The 21,085-nt window shown below is 43.3% G+C and overlaps 3 protein-coding genes across 5 annotated transcripts; all 3 read left to right on the forward strand.

Moving 5' to 3' along the window:
• Positions 1–9,842: 9,842 nt before the first annotated feature.
• On the forward strand, positions 9,843–11,281 carry ppp1r27a (protein phosphatase 1, regulatory subunit 27a). The gene is made up of 3 exons (XM_061090907.1): positions 9,843–10,278; positions 10,425–10,575; positions 11,161–11,281. Exons 1-3 carry the CDS (start codon positions 9,843–9,845, stop codon positions 11,279–11,281), a joined length of 708 nt encoding a protein of 235 aa, XP_060946890.1.
• A 1,436-nt stretch (positions 11,282–12,717) lies between these two features.
• mcrip1 (MAPK regulated corepressor interacting protein 1) lies at positions 12,718–16,509 on the forward strand. 3 transcript variants are annotated; one of them, XM_061089986.1, is made up of 5 exons: positions 12,718–12,802; positions 14,273–14,366; positions 14,564–14,682; positions 15,524–15,628; positions 15,731–16,509. In XM_061089986.1, exons 2-5 carry the CDS (start codon positions 14,359–14,361, stop codon positions 15,793–15,795), a joined length of 297 nt encoding a protein of 98 aa, XP_060945969.1. In that variant the 5' UTR covers positions 12,718–12,802; positions 14,273–14,358; the 3' UTR covers positions 15,796–16,509. The 3 variants fall into 3 exon arrangements, with proteins under 3 accessions (XP_060945969.1, XP_060945971.1, XP_060945970.1); XM_061089988.1 differs by having other exon boundaries at positions 14,579–14,682; XM_061089987.1 differs by having other exon boundaries at positions 12,718–12,789.
• Positions 16,510–17,806: 1,297 nt separating this feature from the next.
• On the forward strand, positions 17,807–20,811 carry alyref (Aly/REF export factor). Its single transcript, XM_061089333.1, has 6 exons — positions 17,807–18,192; positions 19,575–19,733; positions 19,835–19,982; positions 20,092–20,155; positions 20,237–20,438; positions 20,528–20,811. The coding sequence occupies exons 1-6, from the start codon at positions 17,923–17,925 to the stop codon at positions 20,540–20,542; spliced, it is 858 nt and encodes a 285-aa protein (XP_060945316.1). The 5' UTR covers positions 17,807–17,922; the 3' UTR covers positions 20,543–20,811.
• The last annotated feature ends 274 nt before the right edge of the window (positions 20,812–21,085 follow it).

The raw sequence follows: 21,085 nt of genomic DNA on the forward strand, positions 1-21,085 counted from the left end.
TTTCTCTTTCCTTCACAAGAAAAATCCTTCTTCCACAGACTCTAACTAGGCTGCATATAGCGCTGTGTTTGGAATGAATGGTGAGAATCATTTTATACAGCCTGTAATTTCCAATAGAGAATAAGCATGACTACTGCAGTCATCCCTTTTTCAGAAGTGGAGATATTTCATTGAAATGTTCTTGGTTTATTGTGCCTGTGCAAACGTAATATGCAGTAAAGATTAAAGGTTACATTTAAAAGCAATCTTTCAAACAGAATTATTCTGGTAAAACTACTTATAATGCAAATCTGACACTAATGTTCACTTATCTAAAGTATTTCTGTTCCAACATTTATTTATTAATGGAGCCACAGTTTCCTTAAAATCTCCTCCCTCTAAATCAACCCTGAAGCCATTTATTGTAACATCAGCAAACTTTCTAAACATTTTCAATCTCCACCTCAAAATCTAGTGTCTGGTTAAATGTTGTCTGTAACAACAAACCTTTAATTAAGTTTTCTATATTTCGACTGTCACATAAACCCCATTTATTTGTATTCACATCACATTTAATGAATCATTGTTAGAGTTTGTCCGTCTACACAAAATGCCAGGACCTCTTTCACAGTCCTGCATGAGGTTAGAAGTACATGATTCATCACTTTCTCAGTTCTGGGAACCAGTCAAACCAGCACTGCAGGTGAACTGGGACTTAATTCAAGCGCATACATCCGGCTCAGTCGGTTCGCAGCAACTGCCGTCGACATTGAGGATTATGAGGATCTGCTTTTTGACAGGAAGCTCTCGGGTACAGAGCCCTGGAGAGCAGATCAAATCCATGTGGGAATCTGTAACATGTGACACCAGCAGCCTGACCAGCAGCAACGCTTTCATCTCCGTTCTTAGCACCGGCTCACGTATGGACAGGCCTGCAGATGAAGAGCTCATCTTCATCATCCCTCTGCCTGTATCTGTGTCTTCTGTTCCAGCTGACCGATCTCTCCTCCTCCACCAACCTCTACATTATATGAGCTTTCTCATCTAAATTCTGCTAAGTCTCCGTGAATGCTTGCACAATATGTGACCAGTGTTGCAACATTTCCAGGGCTGGCATCATTCCCCCCCCCCGAGCTCTCGTATGCCAACATGTGTGCCTCTTGGCCTTTGTGGCGTCCTCGCAGGCATCTGTGAATAGATCTGGCTTCAGCTCCGACGTGCCAAAATGAAAAGTTACACTCGCTGCACAGAACTGAAACTCAGTCCGTACGTTGTTAATTAATCACACATTAATCAAAGCATCATCTCCGTTACATAGATATCCCAGATGTAAAAGCAGGGCTGTTAGAAATAGGCTGTTGAGGAATCATTAGACAGAGGTCAGAAGAAAAGTATAACCTCAACCTGCAGGGATTATATATTCTTTTAGGGACCAAAGAGACAAAACCACAAAGTCATTAAATAGAGTGTTGGCGAGAAACGTGCAGGTCAGAAGAGAGTGTGTTCCCGTGGGTCATTTTGGGCACAGAACACTTTGCCCTTGGATGGTGCTGCTGGTCTTCACCGGTCTGACAGGGAGAAGATGGTGGATTTACTACCGTTCCCAAACTTCTGACGTGTGAGGTCATCTAACTTAACGGCGTCTTAGGATTCGTCTTACAAGAATGCAAGCACACCCTCCCCAGCATGTAATGCAGTCACATGATCATGGCAGCAGTGTGGCAAGGAGAGGGGCTCGTTATACGTGCATATGGTAGAAGTGATAGATGAGACTTATGGGCCTAGTGCTCCGTCCGCTTTTCATTACTTCACGTACGCCGTTCATGTCTCCGCCAAGTAACCTGATCCCCCCCCCCCCCCCCGTCTGTATCTGGAGCAGGACTCCTGCCATTGGCCGCTGCGCTAAAATTAGCATATTGACCCCTGTGAAATGCATTCTGGGAATATCCTGTCTTTGACTTGGCCTTATGCGGCCAGTGCTGCGGTCTTCAGATGCAGCAGTGAGGTCATTATGTCGACCTCATCTTTCTTCATCCTGCGGAGGAACCTTTAAGTTGTCGAGATGTTTCCAGTCACCATGTATTTATCTGAAATGTACTTTCCCTCCTCATTATAATAATTAATTCAGTATACATAATCATTTTGCACAGGAATCAAAGTTGTCCAACCCTGTGACGCGATGGTGGTTGGGTTTTTCCTGAAGAAAGGCTCAGACGTGTTGGAGATGGTCAAGAATAAATTGAGACGTGCTTATCTTTTAATTCATGGTGCAAAAATATCAAGCAGCCTTGTGTGTGTGTTTTTGCATCCTCTCCTTTCTTGGTGATGGCCCATAAGGAGAGAGCATGACCTCACTATCTCACAGCCACTAGTAAACCTTATCTAATTGTTGTAGGAGACCAGATCTCATGTAAACGCCTCCTATTTGTGCACCCTTTGCTTGTGGGTGTGCTGACGCTGACATCTTCTAATTTAATAATCTTTTTTAGCAGGTGTCATTTGCTAAGGTTGTGTATATACTCTGTTCACTTGATTATCAGATGCCTCCATATTTTTACATGAAAACCGACTGTCATGAGGGGGTTGGTGCCAATCCCAGATGACGCTAGGCGAGATGCAGGAAAAGACTGACTACCATTCAAACTCACATTTACACCTACAGGCAGAAAACGTTGCTAAGTAACCTGCCCTGCATGTTTTGGACTCTGGGAAACCGGAGTCCCTGGAGGAAGCCCTGGAGGGGGGCCGGCTGCCGTGACACAGGAGGTCTCCTGCCTGGTCGAGTCCAGAGAGACGACAGCTCAGACCACCGCACCACTGTGCCGCCCCAACGACTCCTACATTTGCTTTAAAATATGAATCAGTCTACACCGTATGCAAATCATGACCCGAATTCAATGTCAAGCCTTAAAACGAAAATTAATTTGGTATCCACAGAGCTATTTATCAGGACGGTGGTATTTCACGAGCCATTTTTCATCCCGGTGCAGAGCTCATTAAAGAGTCGTGCTGCTGGGACATTGCATATGAGTCACTGCAGTAGAAAACATCTCAGGTCGGAAACCCGGTGAATTAAGTCATTTTCAGACGTGAACTCTGAAGTGATGTCGGCGCAGGTTCATGCTCAGGTCGGGTGAGGACGTGGGAGGAGATCACGTGTGTTTGTTTACAGCAAATCGACATTTATTGTTTATGACACAGTTTTTCCATCTTGAGATATTAGTATATTTTCTAGGTCGGATTTTGCGTGTGTTGCATGTTAGAAATGACTTCAACACGCTCCCTTGCTCACGGTGGATCCTCAGGACGATCTCTTACTCTCTCACATGGGCTCATTGCGATGTTCTTCTGAGTTTTTCCTGGGGGAGAAACTCCAGATAAAGTGATCTGCATTCTCAGCCCCTGCAGAGTTTTACATGACTTTACGTTTCATGCTGCATTTGACACATGAGCTGTGCAGAGGAAATATTGAAGTAAAGATCAAGAGGTAGAAGTCATTTTTGAAGTTGGCATCACTTACATACAGAACATACACACGTGTGCAATATATCTTTTATTCTTGTCATTGTCAAGCAGCCACGTGTCAGTGTGCTGCATAAAGGCTGCAGGCTAAAGACAGCCCAGGCACGCCGTTGTGTGAACGAGAGATACTTCACTGTCCTTCATATGCTGAGTAAAGGGTAGATTTAATAAGTCGACCCGTTTCATGTCCTCCGTCTTTAATTGCTTAAGCTCTCGCAAATCCGGGAAATGAATTCATCAGAACGTTACGCAACCTGGTCCCAGCAGCGGAGGTTCACTGGGCACACATCCTCCTCTCCTCCGTTAAACACTGGCCGTTCCCAGACTGAACCACATGCCCCTCATTGTGCAATCAAGCATCAACAAATTATGTACAACTTTTGACCTCTGACCTGCTTTTCCATGGAGGGAGTTTACAGTCAAGGTAACCCTATCCCTGCACAAACAGTCAGCCAGCCTCGGCCCTGCTCCGTGCTAAGTCTGAGCCCTCTCCTCTCAGTGGGTCCCAGACAGCTGCGGCTCCTGTTTACTGCCTTTAACTCTTAGCGCCGCAGAATTCTTCACACATGGTCAATGTCAGCCGCAGCGTCCCTCAATGGGGGAGAACCTTCTTTCCCCTTTGTCTTCAATGGAACCACATACTGATATCTATTCTCGACAGTCTATAAAAACCTGGATCTTTCCCGGGGGAGAATATATTCCAGGCCGTACTGGAAGCCCTTTTAATATTCTGGATTTTAAGGGACACTGGAAGATATTACAGTGTTTACGAGGAGTCGGGGGCCAGTGTTTACATGAACCATTATATTTCGCTGGGGACAAAAAAAACATTAACACTTCCATCGGGAGAGCAGAGCTCATGCACCACCACCAGTCTGCACCTGTCACAGTGTAGGCCGTTCAAATAGTGATATATTCAGAACTATATATACTGGTTTTATTTGAGATCATCAAACACGTTCAGTAAACACGATCATTTACTGCAGCTGTCTGATGCAACAACACCTCCCTGTGACCACAAATGATTTGCATTCCCTTCGGAGCGAGCTGCACTAACGTTGACCCTGACTTTTCAAACTTAAGAAAGCTCCTCTCGACCCATCAGAAGATATCATATTACTGTTTCACTGTCACAAACAGCGGGTTCCTGGTTTGACTCCCGGTTTGCCTGAGGTCCTTCTGTGTAGAGTTTGCATGATCCTCCCTTTTCTGCAGATTAGGGTTAATTGGAGTTTCTAAATTGGCTGTAGGTGTGAATGCTTGTTTGTCTCTGTGTGCTGGCCCTGCGTTATACTGGTAACCCTGAAGCTGAATGGATAATGGATGTTGGAGGATCCGTGGTCCTCGATACGGGAAACATGAACAGCAATAACAATCAAGAGCATCTTTATGAAACATGATAAGTGCTGCGATGGCTGCCGGTAGCAGGCTTTTTGCTGAAGCGGGTCCTGTTGCACATTATTGACCTGTATCTGTAGCCATTAGGTTAAAGTGGCAGCTGAGTGTCTGAGTGATTGTGTGTTGTTGAGGTTGCAATCTGAGTATAATGGCCTTAGAGTTGAGGTTAGATGCGAGACGACCTGTTATTTTGGCCGCAGTGTGGAGAAGTCAAGTCTCCCTTGTGTTTATTTGACAGTGCTTTCAGTACTGAAGAGCTGGTTTCTAATTCAGACATGAGTGGCTGCAAAATGTTTCCATCTATAATGAAGGAATCATTGCAATTATCAAATGAAAATATTTTGAATAGATAAAGAGTTTTAACTTAATTCAGATTGTGGACCATACAGAATTTTAAAGTGAAGAAAAGTTTAAATTATATATATATAAGTTGGCATGATGTGAAAGCAAATACAGACACGTATTCATTCAGTGGTTGGTAATGCATATAGAGGAATTCCTGTGGAAACTATGCGCTCATGACTTGGAGTGTTCAGCAACTTAAGAGTCCAGAGGCACGGGAACCACGAGGGTCGTGACATGGGTGTGTGTGTGTGTGTGTGTGTGTGTGTGTGTGTGTGTGTGTGTGTGTGTGTGTGTGTGTGTGTGTGTGTGTGTGTGTGTATCAGTCAGGCTCATTTTTCGACAGCAACTGGTTCCATTGACTTTTGGCCGACTTCTCTAATCTTCTTTCTTTGCTCTTTGTGAGGACTCACAGTGTTTGTGTAGGAATTCACCTCCTGCTACTTGTGTGTGAGGATCCACTCCGAGCGTGAGGCTCAATAAAATGAGACCTTCACTGTTTTAGTTGTTCGTTTTGGGAAGAATTTGGATTTCTTGGTTGAAATCGATGTATCGATGATGACACTGTAACATACATATAACATTTGGCTGTTGAATGTTTCTAATGATCCACTGTCTCAAAGCAACTAGAAGGACATGAGTGTTGTCTAAGTGACTTCACCAGAAGGATGAGGCCTCTCTCCGCTGCATTCAATGCTGTGTGTGATAATACATCTCAGATTCCAACTCTGTGGTTTGTGAGACTTTATGACAGGAATCTCCTCCACCCTGGAGCACTGTGGAAGCAGACATGTAACTCTAGCAGACTGGAGGCTTGTGCAGACACCATGAACACACGGTTGCTTTTACTGCACTTGAGACCTTGAGACACTTTCCATACATGTAAAGTGGATTAACGTCTATTAATGACCACACACATTTCACAGAGTCTGGACAATTCAACTACTCATTCATTCATTCACTCTCTACTTTGTATATAATAATTCTATTTTACATTCAAGTGCATTAGACTTTTAGAGGCACAAATAAGGCAAGAGACAGGAAAATGTCTTTTCTGGTTGAGCACAAAAACAGCACCATAGAGGATGAGTGCATCGTCTCCTCTTGTCCTGACTGTGGAGAGTGAGTGAGGCACAAACAGCTGCTCAAAGAGACGGTGTTTTACAGAGAGACTTAAACCGAGGGGTCCCACCACAGCGATTCAGCTGTCGGTCAATCTGGGTCAGAGGGTGACAAGAGTAAACACAGGATCAGGAAATCCCAATCACACCTTTCAGTTTCCCAAGAGGCAGCCATCACTGGAGCAGGCATCATGGTGTCATCTCTTTCTCACTGAAAGACAGGATTACTCGCTCCTGATTTAGATTATGACTCCATCTTTACCTGCCCACTGCGCGTGACGTAACCAGATACACTCTGCAGCTCTTACCTCGAGCTGTGGGGATCCAGCCAGTGCCCTCAGTGAGTAGACATGTTCAAATGTACCTGCTGTCCCTCACAGGAATGCATGTGTCCAGGACAGCAGGGTGGTTTTCTGAGAAGTGGCTGCGCAATATGGACGGTCTCCATTTCCCCCCCCGTGCCGAATTTCAGTTTCAAATTCCTGCTAAGTGTCAAAACAAAGCTGTGAAACAAGGATTATTCCAACAGATACATCTAACATGTGTTACACTGACCTTTTTAAGCAAAAGGATGGCGGCCGGCATTCATAGCGTGCTGTACCCAGACGGGATGCTTCTCTTATTTTTAGAAGATGGAGTCAGCGAGCTACCTCCTACCTGCACCACGCAAGTCAGTTGAGTGGTGAGGAATGCATGGCTGGCTTTTTGGTCACATGATAAGCCTCTGTGACAGGTCGCTATTAAAATTGTCGTTCTTATGGCTTGGGTTTCAGGTCTGGCCTGGACGTACCCACCCAGACACTTAACTGGAGGTAAACACATGGATCACTCTGAGCACATATGAGTAGATAGTCTGCTAAATCCTGTTGATAATTAGTGAGTGGTGTCGGTATTTAGGTTTGGTTGTCTGTGCTGATTTAGGTGTATAGTTGAAGTTGGTCACGTTAACCTAAGACATACAAAGACAGAATTTCACAATTAATGTGTCAAGTAACTTATATGACAAGATTTATATTTGATCCCTAACCCAGGGGCAGTATCACTGATATCAGTAGCTAAACTTCCTATATCCATCCATCTATCTGTCTGTCTGTCTGTCTGTCTGTCTGTCTGTCTGTCTGTCTGTCTGTCTGTCTGTCTGTCTGTCTGTCTGTCTGTCTGTCTGTCTGTCCATTTTAATGTTTTATCATCGGGGGGAGTTTGAGTTGTGCCACCTTTGTGATATAACATCAGAATTTTCCTTCTCCTATCTATGATTATTGACGTCTTTGGTGATGGGTTAGGGTTAGGGTTAGGGTTAGGGTTAGGGTTAGGGTTAGTTTTCAGACTGATTTCTCGATCATACTCTACTGGGCAGGTAGGTAAGGGGCGGGGGTGTGGGGCGGGTGGTGGCAGCGTGAGACTATGTATAGCGGGAAGCGTGTGAGACCCCTCACTGGCATGTGTCCAAGAGAGGGCCTAACAACGTGCCGCGACAAATAAACATTTTTCACACGCTGAGGTCCTGGTTTCTTCTGCGGGGGGAAGTGGCTGTGAAGAGGAGCGGGTGGAGGTTGAAGGAGGGTCACCGTGGCTCAGGGACGCCCCTGCACCCCCAACACACCATATAAGACGCTCTGAAACCCGAGAGCTGCTTTTAAAAGTCTCTTCCTCAAGCTGTGAACATTCAAATACTCTCACTTCAATTTGTGTAGACACCAGCTCTAAGCCCCCCCCCCCACCCAGGGAGGTGATGAATATATATTCAAAATGACATTCAGAGCTGGGATCAACTCATAACACTGAGAAATTCCTCCATCATTTGCTGCTGGGAAAATGTACACAGTGTCGGACTATGATACAATAACACAAGACTGTTAACGTGCTGTAAATCAGCTTGAATCAACGCATTATCTTTTCAATAAATAAATTTGAATTTCCCATTTTGAAACAAAGCAGGCTGCAGGTTTTTTTTTCATTTCTTCAGGGCACCAATGTTGCTTTAAAGTGAAGACGGGTGAGTCACTGTGTTGTCTTAAACATTCAATCGATAATAAAGCTGAAAATGCAGTTATGCTTTAGAATGGAAATGCAAATTGCAGCAGGGGAGCTGAAAGGTCAGAAACCTCAAGTGGTTCGACTTGTGTTGAGAAACAAAAAACCAAAGGATGGCCGCTCTGCTATTTCCTCTGCTACATTGGCAGCATCTCAGTCCAAGTCGTCTTCCAAAGGTTTTGTGAGTCGGTTATAATCAGCTCTTCCCATCTTAGACGTCTGTCTGGGGGACAGCTGGGGAGACGACCTACGCTCTGTCACACGAGGATGAAAGATAGTTTTGCTCATTATTAAATGTTAAATTCATTAATTAAGTTCTTCAAATCGTATAGCCATCGTTAACGAGAAGAACTTAGGAGGTTATTTCTCTGTGTGTGCTGCAGCACGAGGTCATACCTCAGTGTTGGAAATAGCCGCGTTTCTCGTAACCATGTGACTTTTTTGAGGCATCTGAAGGGAGAGGTTGCATTTACACGCTTTGCCCCCTCGGCTGGTCGTGACTGCACTGCCACAGGTAGCCTCAGTGGGGGGGTTTATTAGTGTATCTGGTTGTGATGCAAAGGGCAGGCATGAAGTGACACGTGAGGAAGGTCAATGTGGAACACAAGAAGGAACATGGGCGAAAGGAGCACTTGAAGAAACAGAGACGAAAAATCTGCTTTGTATTGTGAAACTGAAAGTGTTTTGGAAATTAATATTACACTGCGCCATCGGACATGAGGTAAGCAGACGATTCGACAACACGTACAAGCATGACAACATGTGCTGTCCCTTTTGAATGTTGTTTATTTATCTCTTTCGTCGATAGCATCAAAACAACTGGATTCACAGAAAACTGACTAAACTTGGAAAAGCCCAAAATAGGTTTTGGCTCAAAGTCTCCAACAAACTTGAGTGGTACATATCTCAAGCAAGACGCAAGGACAACAATTTTTGTCAACAGATTTTATGATCTTAGGGGAGGACGCAGTGTCAGTGGACAAGGGCCTGTACAGTGGGAGGAGCTGCACAAGGGCCACTCATTTCTAGGCTGTAGTCACTGGATATTAGGCCCCAAAATAGCCCAACAGAAGGTATAAAGGGGTCCTGTCCAAGTGGCCCGGTCAGACGACGGGCCTGTGCAGCAGCAAACACACTGTGCAAACAAACCATCTCAAAGTCAAATGGGAGAAATTCCCAGCAGACGACAAAAAGAGGACGACAGGAGTTAAAAAGAAAGGAACTGGGACCCAGTGGAGAGAAGCCAAGGATTTGTTTCAATCATGCAAAGTGATTGACATTCTGGGCTTCTTCTATCTGGATAAATAAGGAGAGGACAAAAAGGACACACCGCAAAGGATACTACTCTTTTTTCTCTCTTGGATTGGTGCATTTCTCTTGGATTTCTCACTTCCCTCCTCCTGGACTGACAGCAGAGGAGGAGGCAGAGCCAGCTCCACCGCAGGGATGAAGTTCAACTACCACGTACCGGCGTCAACGTACACACGCGCCTCACAGTACACACCGACCTACCACACGCCGACATCCTACACCCCATCACAATACACACCCACGCAGTACAAATCCTCATACACATCCACGACAAAGTACACCCCGACGCAGTACAGCACAACACAGTACACTCCGTCATACCACACGTCCACATACAAAAGTGCACCGACATACATCCCTTCATATACCAAGGAGCCGCGGTACCGCTCCACACGGCGCACGCCGGCCCAGGAGCCTCCTGCACCTGTCGCACCGGTCACACCTGCAAAGAGAACAGTGCACTTCCCCAATGACATCGTCTTCCAGGATGTTGTCAGACGGGGAGATCTGGAGCAGATTGGTCGGTTCATGAGGGCGAGGAAGGTTCGTGTGGATACAATCTTCCACTCAGGTCAGTCCAACTCCCACAGCTTCTGCTTTACTGCAGCAGTATTCCCTGGAGACTTTCAAAACCCTTTTAAGCTAATCAGAGGCAACATTAGAAACAATGTCGACCTCATTACCTGCTGCAGAGGACTCATTTAGTTTTGTGTGCAGGTATGGCAGCGATACATGAAGCCGTGCTGACAGGAAACATGGAGGCGGTGAAGCTGCTGGTGAAATATGGCGCTGATGTTCATCAGAGGGACGAGGACGGATGGACGCCACTTCACATGGCGTGCAGCGACGGCTACCCAGAAATTGCTCGGTAATAATGTCACCTTTTTCACCCTTGAGTGACGTAGACTAAGTTATTTCCTGTACATTCCTCACCTTCTGATTTCTGAAAAGCAGAATAAAGTTAGATTTTAACAAAAAAAAACAAAATACTAATTGACCACAACAGCCTGACTAGAACCAACAATATCTGTAGATTCTTAATAATAGTAGTTTGAATTTGAATATTGGCAGTATGTCTTAAAAGTGGCTGAACATAATGAGAAGACGTTTATGAAACAGAGGCAATTGAACCATCACAATACACAAAAAAAGTGTTTTCAGCATAAAGCAAACAAGGGTAGAGAATTTTTAAGACCCAAATATCAAGATGTTTGGTTTTATTTAAAGCCAAAGGAAGAAGCGATGGTCATAAACTGATCCACAATATTTAAAGCTGCTTTAACAGCTACGAGTTATGACACTCTGTCTTATTCTGAAGTCTCTGAGTCAAGACAGTGATAAAAACACAGGCACGGAAGAAGATCAGTTGAATAAAAGGATAAATAATCTCATGCTTACATGTTTTAAGAGAATCCCTCAATCCTTCAACAACCCTGTGCTTTGCTCTCCACAGTTACCTGCTGTCGATAGGAGCCAGCACAGAGGCAGAGAATGAAAACGGAGAGAAGCCCGCTGACCTCATCGACCCAGACTGCAAAGAACTGGCCAAACTGTTTGAGACTGGCTGTGTGTGACCGGCCACCACACGGACCCAAGAGGGAACAGAGACAGAACGATGAGCTCAGGCCCACAGAGGAAAACGCTCAGGCCACCATCACTGATCCTGTTGGGTCTGTTTGTTGGTTTCAGACGTGTAGGACACCTTACTCCGAGATTTTTTTTATTATAGCCATGAGGCTATATTCAATTGAGCTGTGTTTTGGTTTCTGGTCATATTTAATTCAACTTTATTTTGTGAATATGTGTATTTCTCATAGTGTCTGTGGTATGTCTGTATTATGTACTCACATGTCATGTACCACAAGGTCAAACACGTGTCACTGAAATGTCGTCTTGACACGTGACGTGCAATCCTCTCTGAAGAAAATTAGATTCATTTCAATCCTTGTGTATTTTACAGCACTGTATCTGTGATAGTGTTTATCAGTGAAGTAGGTTGCACTGTGCAGCCTCCATGTTGTATTAAATCTGCAGCACCGAATTGGAGACGTTAGATGTTGGTGTCTTACACAGAGTTATGTATCCTCACTGCTGGGCAGAGACAGGATCCACATTAATAGTTAATACTTCACAGATAGGTCAGGAATTGAAGAAAAAAAAAGATTATGCTGCACAAGCACTTCTTCTGCTGCGGTGTTTCTTCCCTAATGAATTGCTGGTGTTTTCCGTAGTAGAAATGCAATTATCAGCAATGAAAGTCTTATAATTGTCTCTACTATAATTATTTTTGTACATTTTCATAAAATAAAGAAACCTTTTATAAACATATGACTGACTTGCAAGTGTGTCTGTTTAAGCGCCGTCACTCCAAACCGTAGCTTTTCACTGATCCTTCTTTCTGATGTGTAATGCAATGCTACAGTGGAACAAAAATATTTTGGTCCCTCAGCTGTGGTCCGGTTTATTTGCAGCTGCTTTTTTATTAGTGTTATACATGGAAACACAAATGTGACAAAAAGAACATCATGACATCTGTCATGAAACACAATGCAACAATGGAAAAAAGCCTTCTGTCATGTAGGTTTGTCATTAAAATAGAAAGTAATAAAAGTAAACGAAAAAGTGACCATATACATGACCACTAAACTGTAGATAGGTCGACTTACTGCATTTCTTTTTAAACGTTTGTCTTCTCCACACTTTTCTAATGGATAAAACTGTATTGTATAGTATTATGGTCATTTGTGTACACATTTTTAAATCATATCATATCTTATTTTATTTTATCTAATAATATAATCTCTTATTTTTATATTATATTGTATTGTATTGTATTATATTATATTATATTATATTATATTATATTATATTATATTATATTATATTATATTATATTATATTATATTATATTATATTATATTATATTATATTATATTATATTATATTATATTATATTATATTATAATCATGAGGGGTTCTTTCACTTCCGTGTCCTCTCCCGGAAATGATTCGTTGGCATTGGCAACGTTTTAGCAGGTCTAACGGCGAACACAGTCTGTGAATAAAGAAAGCGAAAGGAGAGGTAATAAAAAGAGGTTGGTTGGATATTTTAACTCTATGTTCTCTATCGGGTGGATTTACTTGATCGTTACCGGGTAAATTGTCCTCCTGGGGGGAGGTTTTACACCGGGCAGCTGCTGGTGGGAATATTAGCTGTTTTAAGCTAACGTTACGACAAGACAATGCAAATCACCAGCTAGCAGAGAAGCTAAAGCTAGCCCCCACAACTATCGTGTCAGCAGATCCCCCAGTTCGCTGTCCCCCCCACCGGGAGGCAGCTGAAGGGAAACACAGCCCCCCCACCCCACCCCCCAAAACAATCACACACGATGCTAGACACCAGGTGTTGTGTTGCATTGTGAGAGCTGTAGTCAACAACACTGGGCTAAAGTGTGTAGCCTGTTCCCAACACTGCTGAAGCTACTTCAGTTCAAAAAAACGTAAACAACGACCCGGCTCGTCCGTTTCCTCTGTGCTCTCTGGCTGTTTGGGTACAAGTGAACAATAACAACCTTCAGTTCACTCCATGAACTGTGACTGGGGTTGTTTCACTTCTCAGAATCCATCAGAGGATGTGTAGATGAGTAGGAAGCTAGCACTGTAAACTCAGGGAGCTAACTAGCAAACATCTACTGATGCTACTACTAATTCAGCTCCATGTTAGGATGCACTGTTCAGATCCGATCATAGAGTGTGTAAACCACTGTGCAGAAATGCTCCATTACAAGGAAAACATATGTGTTACAGTTTAAGTTAAGTTAAGTACAATAAAAAAAACTTCCACAGTAAATAGACTAGTATTAGTAAAGCATCAAATGTAAACATTCACATTACTCTGATAAGTAATAGTAACAAGAGAGTAATAAGGAAAGCGGTATTGTCATTATTGGGTAATTTGCTTGTTTTCTTCTATAATTAACTGGTTTACTGTTTGTATAGTCATAACTCAGAGCCAAAATGGATGCCTTCACATGTTTTTTGGTTTGTTTGACAAAATATCAAGTTTACAGTCATGAAATGTAACTCGTTAGAGAGGCTGGAATCAGATAACTTCAGTTGTTTCATTATTTTGTGTTGAAAATGTTAATCAATGCTCAAAACAGTTGCTGATTGTATTTCTTTGGATCAGTTCACCTATAAATCAAGTAATCAAGTTGTCAGCTCTATATCATTGTAATAATGTTTAATTAGATTCTTACTAATGCATTTTAGCTTTCTTATGTAGTTATTGTCTTTATTAACCTTCATTTACTTAACAATTATTCACTGTAGTTTCAGCTCTCTTTTGTAATATTGTTCCCTCTAAAGTAACTTGTACCTTAAGCAAAGTATTCTCTCTAAAATATTACATGAAAAATATTCTCAAGTGAATTACGTGCATCACTAAATTGTACTTAGCTACAGTTTGTAAGTAAATGTTCTTGGTTCCATGACATCAAAGTTAGTAACTGACTTCTTGGATCATGTGGGGGTGCTAAACTCTGTGTTGTTTGTTTTTTTACAAGAATCCAGTTGTGGACTTCTAGACCTTTGTATCCTTCACATCCACTCACCGTAGAGGAGCGAGGAGCGAGTACAGACTGCAAACAGAATGACCAGGTGAGAAAAAACGTCTCTGCACTTGAGTGATCATGCAAGTGTTCAAATTGTTTTGACAATGGTCCTCGTAGCTTTGTCAAATGTAATTATAGGTATGAACAGTGTTGGGTCGTTGAAATTTAGGTTGCCGTAAACAGTGTTAAATTATATGAATTTCTGTTTGTGCTGCTAATGTTGCTGTTTTCATGTTTATCAAGCTCATCTGCTCCCAGGATGGTGAATAGTTACAAGCGGACTTCAAGCCCCCGATCGCCCACTAACACTGGGGAACTCTTCACCCCTGCACACGAGGAAAATGTGCGCTTTATACATGATAGTAAGTTTACTCCCGATTGTTGACGTGATGAATTTTTCATTTAAAACAAAAACATTTGTCCTGTGTAACCTTATCTCTTACAGCTTAAATCTAGAGACTTGTTTTTAAATATAATTGTTGATGCACTGAACCAAAGAGACTCCTTTTTAATAACATTAATATGCGCATGTGTTACATTATTTATCTCGTAGTTTATTCTAAACATAACATTGTAGAATCATATCTTAAAGTCGAGATTGAGCTTTCTCTCCTTATTGCAGGAGGCCACACTAAACCGTTGTACATTCTCTTGAGTTTGCATAAAGTGTTACTTAGCAAAAACACATTGATTCTGTCCTTGAGGTCATGAGGTCTACAATATTGCCAGACATTGCTTCACATCTTGACGTGAAACCACGTGGTGGCGATATCTTCTAAATAAAGAGTCACAATCTAGTCTCTGTGGAAGTTTAGAAACCTGTAAATCAGTGGAACAATGCAAAGCCATTAGCAGGACTAAGTATCACGTCACCTGTGTGCATGCATGAGACAAACAAAATGGGCCCACATATATATTAAGGCTCCATATGACTACTTGAGGTTCAAAGCTTCAAAGGAAACCTGTTTGAAGTGCTGAGAATGAAACTGGAAACTATGTACTACAGTATCTGAATCCGACAACAAAGCTAAGGAATTGGCTTTCAAGTTGGCAAGTGTCAGGACTTTGTCTCAGATTCAGTGAAACTGGCCTACTCATCTCACATTCATTAAGTTGAGCTTGTTGTTTTCCTTCATCAAGTTGAATGTTGATTGACATTTTTCTAAATGTAACAAAAGCATTGTTGTCTTTGCCCCTCTTCAGCTTGGCAGTGTGTGCTCAGAGACATCAGATCAACACAAAATAGTGAACGTAATGACCGTGGACCACAGGAGTATGTGGAGAAGAACCCAAATCCTAACCTACATTGTAAGTTTCAGTTTAAAGACTTAGTGAAACAAATTGTATTTTAATGACACACTGAAGGATGAAATAAGTCAAGCACATCTCTTTTCTCTCTCTATCTTGCAGCTTTCACGCCGGTGGACCTGAGTGACCTCAAGAAACGCAACACACAGGACTCCAAGAAGTCCTAGTCTTTCTCACGAGGGTCCAGTCGCTTTTTTTTCTCCACCCATTATCCTCGCGAACTTTTCCTCCATCAGCCCTCTGTCAGCCAGAAAGTCAGCCCTGTTGGCCGGTCTTAGCACAGAACGCCGAGCTTGTCTCTCAACTCTGGACCATAGCAACCCCTGTCTCTTTCTTTATCATCTCCAACTGACTAAGAAGAAAAGAACTGGGATTCCACGGGAGCACAAACTCTCCCCTCTCTTGGTTCATGTGTTTTTCAAGTCACAAAATCTTCATGTGTACATTGTTTATGTGGATGGGACTGATGCAAACTTTCATCACAATTTGCTGACATCTGATGCTGAGGTACAAACTGTTGCCGCTCTGCACAGGACAGAACAGACTGCAGTCTTAAACACAAACCCTGTTTTCTTTACTACTGCTACTTATATGACTTTGGAGGAAAATGCGAAAGGGCTGACGTCTTTTTTTTAAAGGTTGTTTTGGAAGATAGTTATTGTAGAAGTAATGAAATGGTCACATTGGATACACACTTCATGGGCGAGTTCTGGAAGCCAAATGCAATGTAGAAGGCCAACGTTTTAAAATGAATTTTTCTTGCCTATCAAATGGACTTTACTAAGTAGAGACCTTCCCAAGTGTGCTGCCCCTGGTGCCCCCCCCTCCTCCCCCATACCCTAAACGAAACAAAATGTTGAATAAAAGTCTTTTACAATACTCCTGCTCGTATTGATCCTGCATAAATATTGAGGGAATTTCCCTATGGGTGAAGATGATGAATATTCATAAGTCATCATTGTTTATTTTTTATTTTTTAACCAAGTAATTGATTTATTATTTGGCGTGTTACTTATAAGAAGGATGTACAAAATTGGCTTTTTTTTCGTCTGATCATAGATATTTAGTCTGTCACAAAAAAAACAAATATAGGAAATATTTGTATTTAAGCAGCTGGAAGCAGTAACAGAAAATGACTCCTTTGATCAATTGATTATGGTAAAAAGCTGCTGATTAATTGAATCTGTAAAGCAAAACTCCCTAAGGAACAAGAGTCACAGTTTATAAAGTGAGAGAGTAACCAATTAATTGATTCATTATTTGGCGTGTTACTTATAAGAAGGATGTACAAAATTGGCTTTTTTTTGTCTGATCATAGATATTTAGTCTGTCACAAAAATATATATATATTATTGGGAAATAATTATATTTAGGCAGCTGGAAGCAGTAACAGAAAATGACTCCTTTGATCAATTGATTATGGTAAAAAGCTGCTGATTAATTGAATCTGTAAAGAAAAACTCCCTAAGGTACAAGAGTCACAGTTTATAAAGTGAGAGAGTAACCAATTAATGGATTCATTATTTGGCGTGTTACTAATAAGGTGCATGTACAAAATTGGCTTTTTTTTGTCTGATCAGAGATAATTAGTCTGTTGTCACAAATAAACCCAAATATTATCAGTAAATAATTATATTTAGGCAGCTGGAAGCAGTAACAGAAAAGACTCCTTTGATCTATTGATTATGGTAAATAACTGCTAATTAATTATCTTGATGAATTTAATCTGTAAAGCAAAACTCCCTAAGGTACATGAATCACAGTTTATAAAGTGAGAGAGTAACCAATTAATGGATTCATTATTTGGCGTGTTACTTATGTACTTATGTACAAAATTGGCTTTTTTTGTCTGATCACAGATATTCAGTCTGTCACAAAAAAACACAAATATTATTGGGAAATAATTATATTTAAGCAGCTGGAAGCAGTGACAGAAATTACTCCTTTGATCAATTGATTATGGTAAAAAGCTGCTGATTAATTGAATCTGTAAAGCAAAACTCCCTAAGGTCCAAGAGTCAAGGTTTATAAAGTGAGAGAGTGACTTTAATATTATTATCATCATGAGTAACAGGGACAATAACAGAGACGTTGTTGTTCCTTTGTTGTGCGTCGTGACGACACGTCTACGTCACGAACCAGTACGTATATATGCAGGCGGCCGCTAGGTCATTGTGTTTTTCTCATCAGACCAGTCAACGTGCAGCTGTGCAGGGCAGAGAGCGAGGGACCAACACACGGTGTATTTTTTTTAATTCAACTGTTCCCAGTTTAGCGTCACCCGTGTTAGCATAATGGCCGATAAGATGGATATGTCTCTAGACGACATTATCAAGCAGAACAGGCAGCAAAGAGGCGGAGGTGGAGGCCGTGGTGGCGGCGGAAGAGGCCGGGGCCGCGGAGGCTCCGGCGGCCGAGGAGCAGGCGGCCCTGGGCGGGTTGGCATGAGAGGAGGCGGCGGCGGCGGAGACGGCGGATTTGGAGGCCGAGGCGGAGCATCCGGCCCCATGAGGAACCGACAGAACCCGAGCCGTGCTAGAGGCAGAACAACGCCTTACAACAGGGTATGAGAAAGTTAAGAGGAGTGGGCGAGAAAAGGATAAAAACCCGTCGGCTAACCTGAGAGAAGCCTGGGTCACATCCTGCTATTCTACGATAAGCTTGCCAGCTAACCCTCTAGCTAGTGGAGCTAATAGAGTGCATGCTGACCGCAGGGTTTAGCTCTCGGTTCGGCATTATACGGGAGTTGTATACATAGCTTATGCAGTCTCCCACAGCTGGTGTATGTCGCATCTTTTTTTTCCACACGAAGAGGCCTGGCTGGAGGAGGCGTTAGCCGGGGTGGCTAACTTGGATCGGGAAGGCCTCGGCGGCGCCATTTTGAATCCAGCACCTTAAATTAAAGCTAGTCGTCCACGAGCAGTCAGAGCCCTTTCCAGCCCCACTGGTCAGGTTGAGGAGGGGGAGAGGAATCTGCTCCATCGAGAATATTCTGCCCTCATGATTTTTATCACCACTTCTGGGAGCTCATAGTCCATGCCCCCGGTGACGACGGCCTTTTGTTCGGGAGAGGCCGGCGGGGGTCACACCGAGGCCCGGTTTGGTGGCTTATCGACCAGCGTGGCTGTTATGGATGGATCGGTGGACTTCACCCCCCCCTGGTAGTGTCCATAAATGGCGAATCTCCACTTCCTTTAGTGTATCAGCGTCTAGACGAGTCCCAACAAAGCCCCAAACAAAATGGCGTGGTCTCAAAATGGACGCTTAGATAATCCACTCTCCCGGAGAGGGGATAGCCGGCCATTTTCTAGGTGTTTTCACGATCTCTCTCCCCATTTCCTTGTGGACAATTCCCCTTCCCGCTCCGTGAGAGCCATTTTCGTGGCCTGCTATAAAGAACTCTTTCGGGTGAACCGGGAAACATGGTGCAACGCTGGAGGCCACGCTGCTTCAGATGGCGACCCCCTGTGTACCCGAGGATCGTGTCTGGAGAATCTTTGGTGGAGGCACACATGGCAAGAGTACTCTGTGGGCGATACTGGTACAAGCTGTTCAGGGGGGGTTTCATGAAGAGCAGGGGGGGCGGGGGGTTTGGGGTAATTCTGGTGGGGTTTGACTCAGTTGTCATTGATGTAAACATCTGAGCAGATGCTTTTTAAAACCACTTACAATATGTTTGTATTTAGATGTGATTAGCAGCACAACCTCTTTGCCTTACTGGCTCAGATTATCCTGTATATTTCCCCCTGTCTGTATTGATTCACTTGCCTGTAGTGGTGGGGTGGGCAGGGGACTTTGGGACCCTCTTGGGGGGGAGCCGAGCACCGTGACCCTGTCGGAAGCGGAGGCCCTGCTTGCCCCAGCACCCAGCCGAGTGGAGTCTGTGATTGACAGAGGCAAGGGGGATCCTGAAGTCAGCAGGTGCGTTCTCTTTCATCTGTTGCAGCTTAAATCGCTTCCCGATAAGTGGCAGCACGACATGTTCGACAACGGCTTCAGCGGCTTCAATGGCGCTGCTGGAGGTGGCGGAGGAGGAGGCGTGGAAACTGGAGGGAAGCTCCTCGTCTCCAATCTCGACTTTGGAGTCTCAGATGCAGACATTCAGGTATGCAGGTTTATTTTTACCCTTTTGTTTTTAGTAGGAAGACACAAATGTTAGTTTGTGGTGTTTGTTTGTTATACTCATGTCTGTCTTTCCCTCTTCAGGAACTCTTTGCTGAATTTGGAACTCTGAAGAAGGCGGCGGTTCATTATGACCGATCAGGGAGAAGTCTGGGAACTGCAGATGTCCACTTTGAAAGAAGAGCAGACGCACTTAAGGCCATGAAGCAGTACAACGGCATTCCACTCGATGGTATGTATCAAACGCACATTGAATGAAGCTGCTGTATTTGTTTTCCAGCCTTGATTGTGCACTGCTGTCCTGCTCAGATTGTAAACGTATTGTACCTTTGTTCTTTCAGGGCGGCCCATGAACATCCAACTCGTCACATCACAGATCGACACACAGAGACGACCTGTACAGGGGTGAGTGCATTATTATAATTATTAGATATTTGACTGGAACTTATTGTGAGGGCTGCGTGTTGATGTCCCTTGTTTTGTCAGTATGAACAGAGGTGGCGGCGGAGGCATGAACAGAAATCGAGGAGGCAACTTCGGTGGCATGCAGAGAGGTCGAGGAGGCCGTGGCGCCGGCGGTCCGGGTGGTCCCAGAGGACGGGGCCGAGGAGGACGTGGCGGAAACACTAAGCAGGCGGCGATGTCAGCAGAGGAACTCGACGCCCAATTAGACGCCTACAATGCCAGAGTATGTTCAGTTTTCAATGTCGTACCTGTCCCCAGTTGACTTATCCTGCTCTGGCATTTGTCTAATTCCCATCTTGTTTTTTTTTGCAGATGGACACGACATAGAAATGAAGTCTCCCCCCCGTTTCCCTTCCTGTCTGCACAGAAGGGCCCTCGTCAGAAATGTGCAGAATATTTTACACTTGTCTCCTGGTGTGATCGTTGTTGCAACTCCTCCTTTTTAAATGGTCCGAAGTGTTTTTTACCAGTTTTTTTTTTTCTCTTCATGAACATGCTTTTGGTTGTAGGTTAATGTGAATTGGAATTCCCAGTTCTTTCCTCTGCTCTGTAGTTACTGAGACTTGTAATAAAACCTACAGTGCTTATTGACCAAATACTGTTTCTGTCTTAATGTCAATGGGTCTAACTGTCACCTAAGAATCAACTTATTATTGTTTCTTAGACTTTTTGAAACCCGGAGTCAGCAAGCTCGTATCACATGAATATGCATTGGCATAAAGTTAGACAATGATAAAAGGAGGCATGTAATTTACGTCTGGTTAAAAAGTGGAGCTATATGGAATTAACTATTTAATTGTGTTGCACTTTTACCAATAATCAAACGCTTTAGCTGATGCGTCATATTGTCCAACTCCGTTAGTTTAGAGG

This window comes from Limanda limanda, chromosome 17, assembly GCF_963576545.1.
Source record: "Limanda limanda chromosome 17, fLimLim1.1, whole genome shotgun sequence".
Classification (NCBI taxonomy): Eukaryota; Metazoa; Chordata; class Actinopteri; order Pleuronectiformes; family Pleuronectidae; genus Limanda; species Limanda limanda.

What these genes read in the sequence shown, in the direction of transcription:
- alyref (XM_061089333.1), top strand. Translation starts at nt 17,923, where the DNA reads ATGGCCGATAAGATGGATATGTCTCTAGACGACATTATCAAGCAGAAC. An exon ending in TCTCAGATGCAGACATTCAG is followed by an intron (nt 19,734 to 19,834) that starts GTATGCAGGTTT and finishes TTCCCTCTTCAG; the next exon opens with GAACTCTTTGCTGAATTTGG. An exon ending in CAGAGACGACCTGTACAGGG is followed by an intron (nt 20,156 to 20,236) that starts GTGAGTGCATTA and finishes TTGTTTTGTCAG; the next exon opens with TATGAACAGAGGTGGCGGCG.
- mcrip1 (XM_061089986.1), top strand. An exon ending in TGTGCGCTTTATACATGATA is followed by an intron (nt 14,683 to 15,523) that starts GTAAGTTTACTC and finishes GCCCCTCTTCAG; the next exon opens with CTTGGCAGTGTGTGCTCAGA. An exon ending in CCCAAATCCTAACCTACATT is followed by an intron (nt 15,629 to 15,730) that starts GTAAGTTTCAGT and finishes TCTATCTTGCAG; the next exon opens with CTTTCACGCCGGTGGACCTG.
- ppp1r27a (XM_061090907.1), top strand. Translation starts at nt 9,843, where the DNA reads ATGAAGTTCAACTACCACGTACCGGCGTCAACGTACACACGCGCCTCA. An exon ending in GGATACAATCTTCCACTCAG is followed by an intron (nt 10,279 to 10,424) that starts GTCAGTCCAACT and finishes TTTTGTGTGCAG; the next exon opens with GTATGGCAGCGATACATGAA. An exon ending in GGCTACCCAGAAATTGCTCG is followed by an intron (nt 10,576 to 11,160) that starts GTAATAATGTCA and finishes TGCTCTCCACAG; the next exon opens with TTACCTGCTGTCGATAGGAG.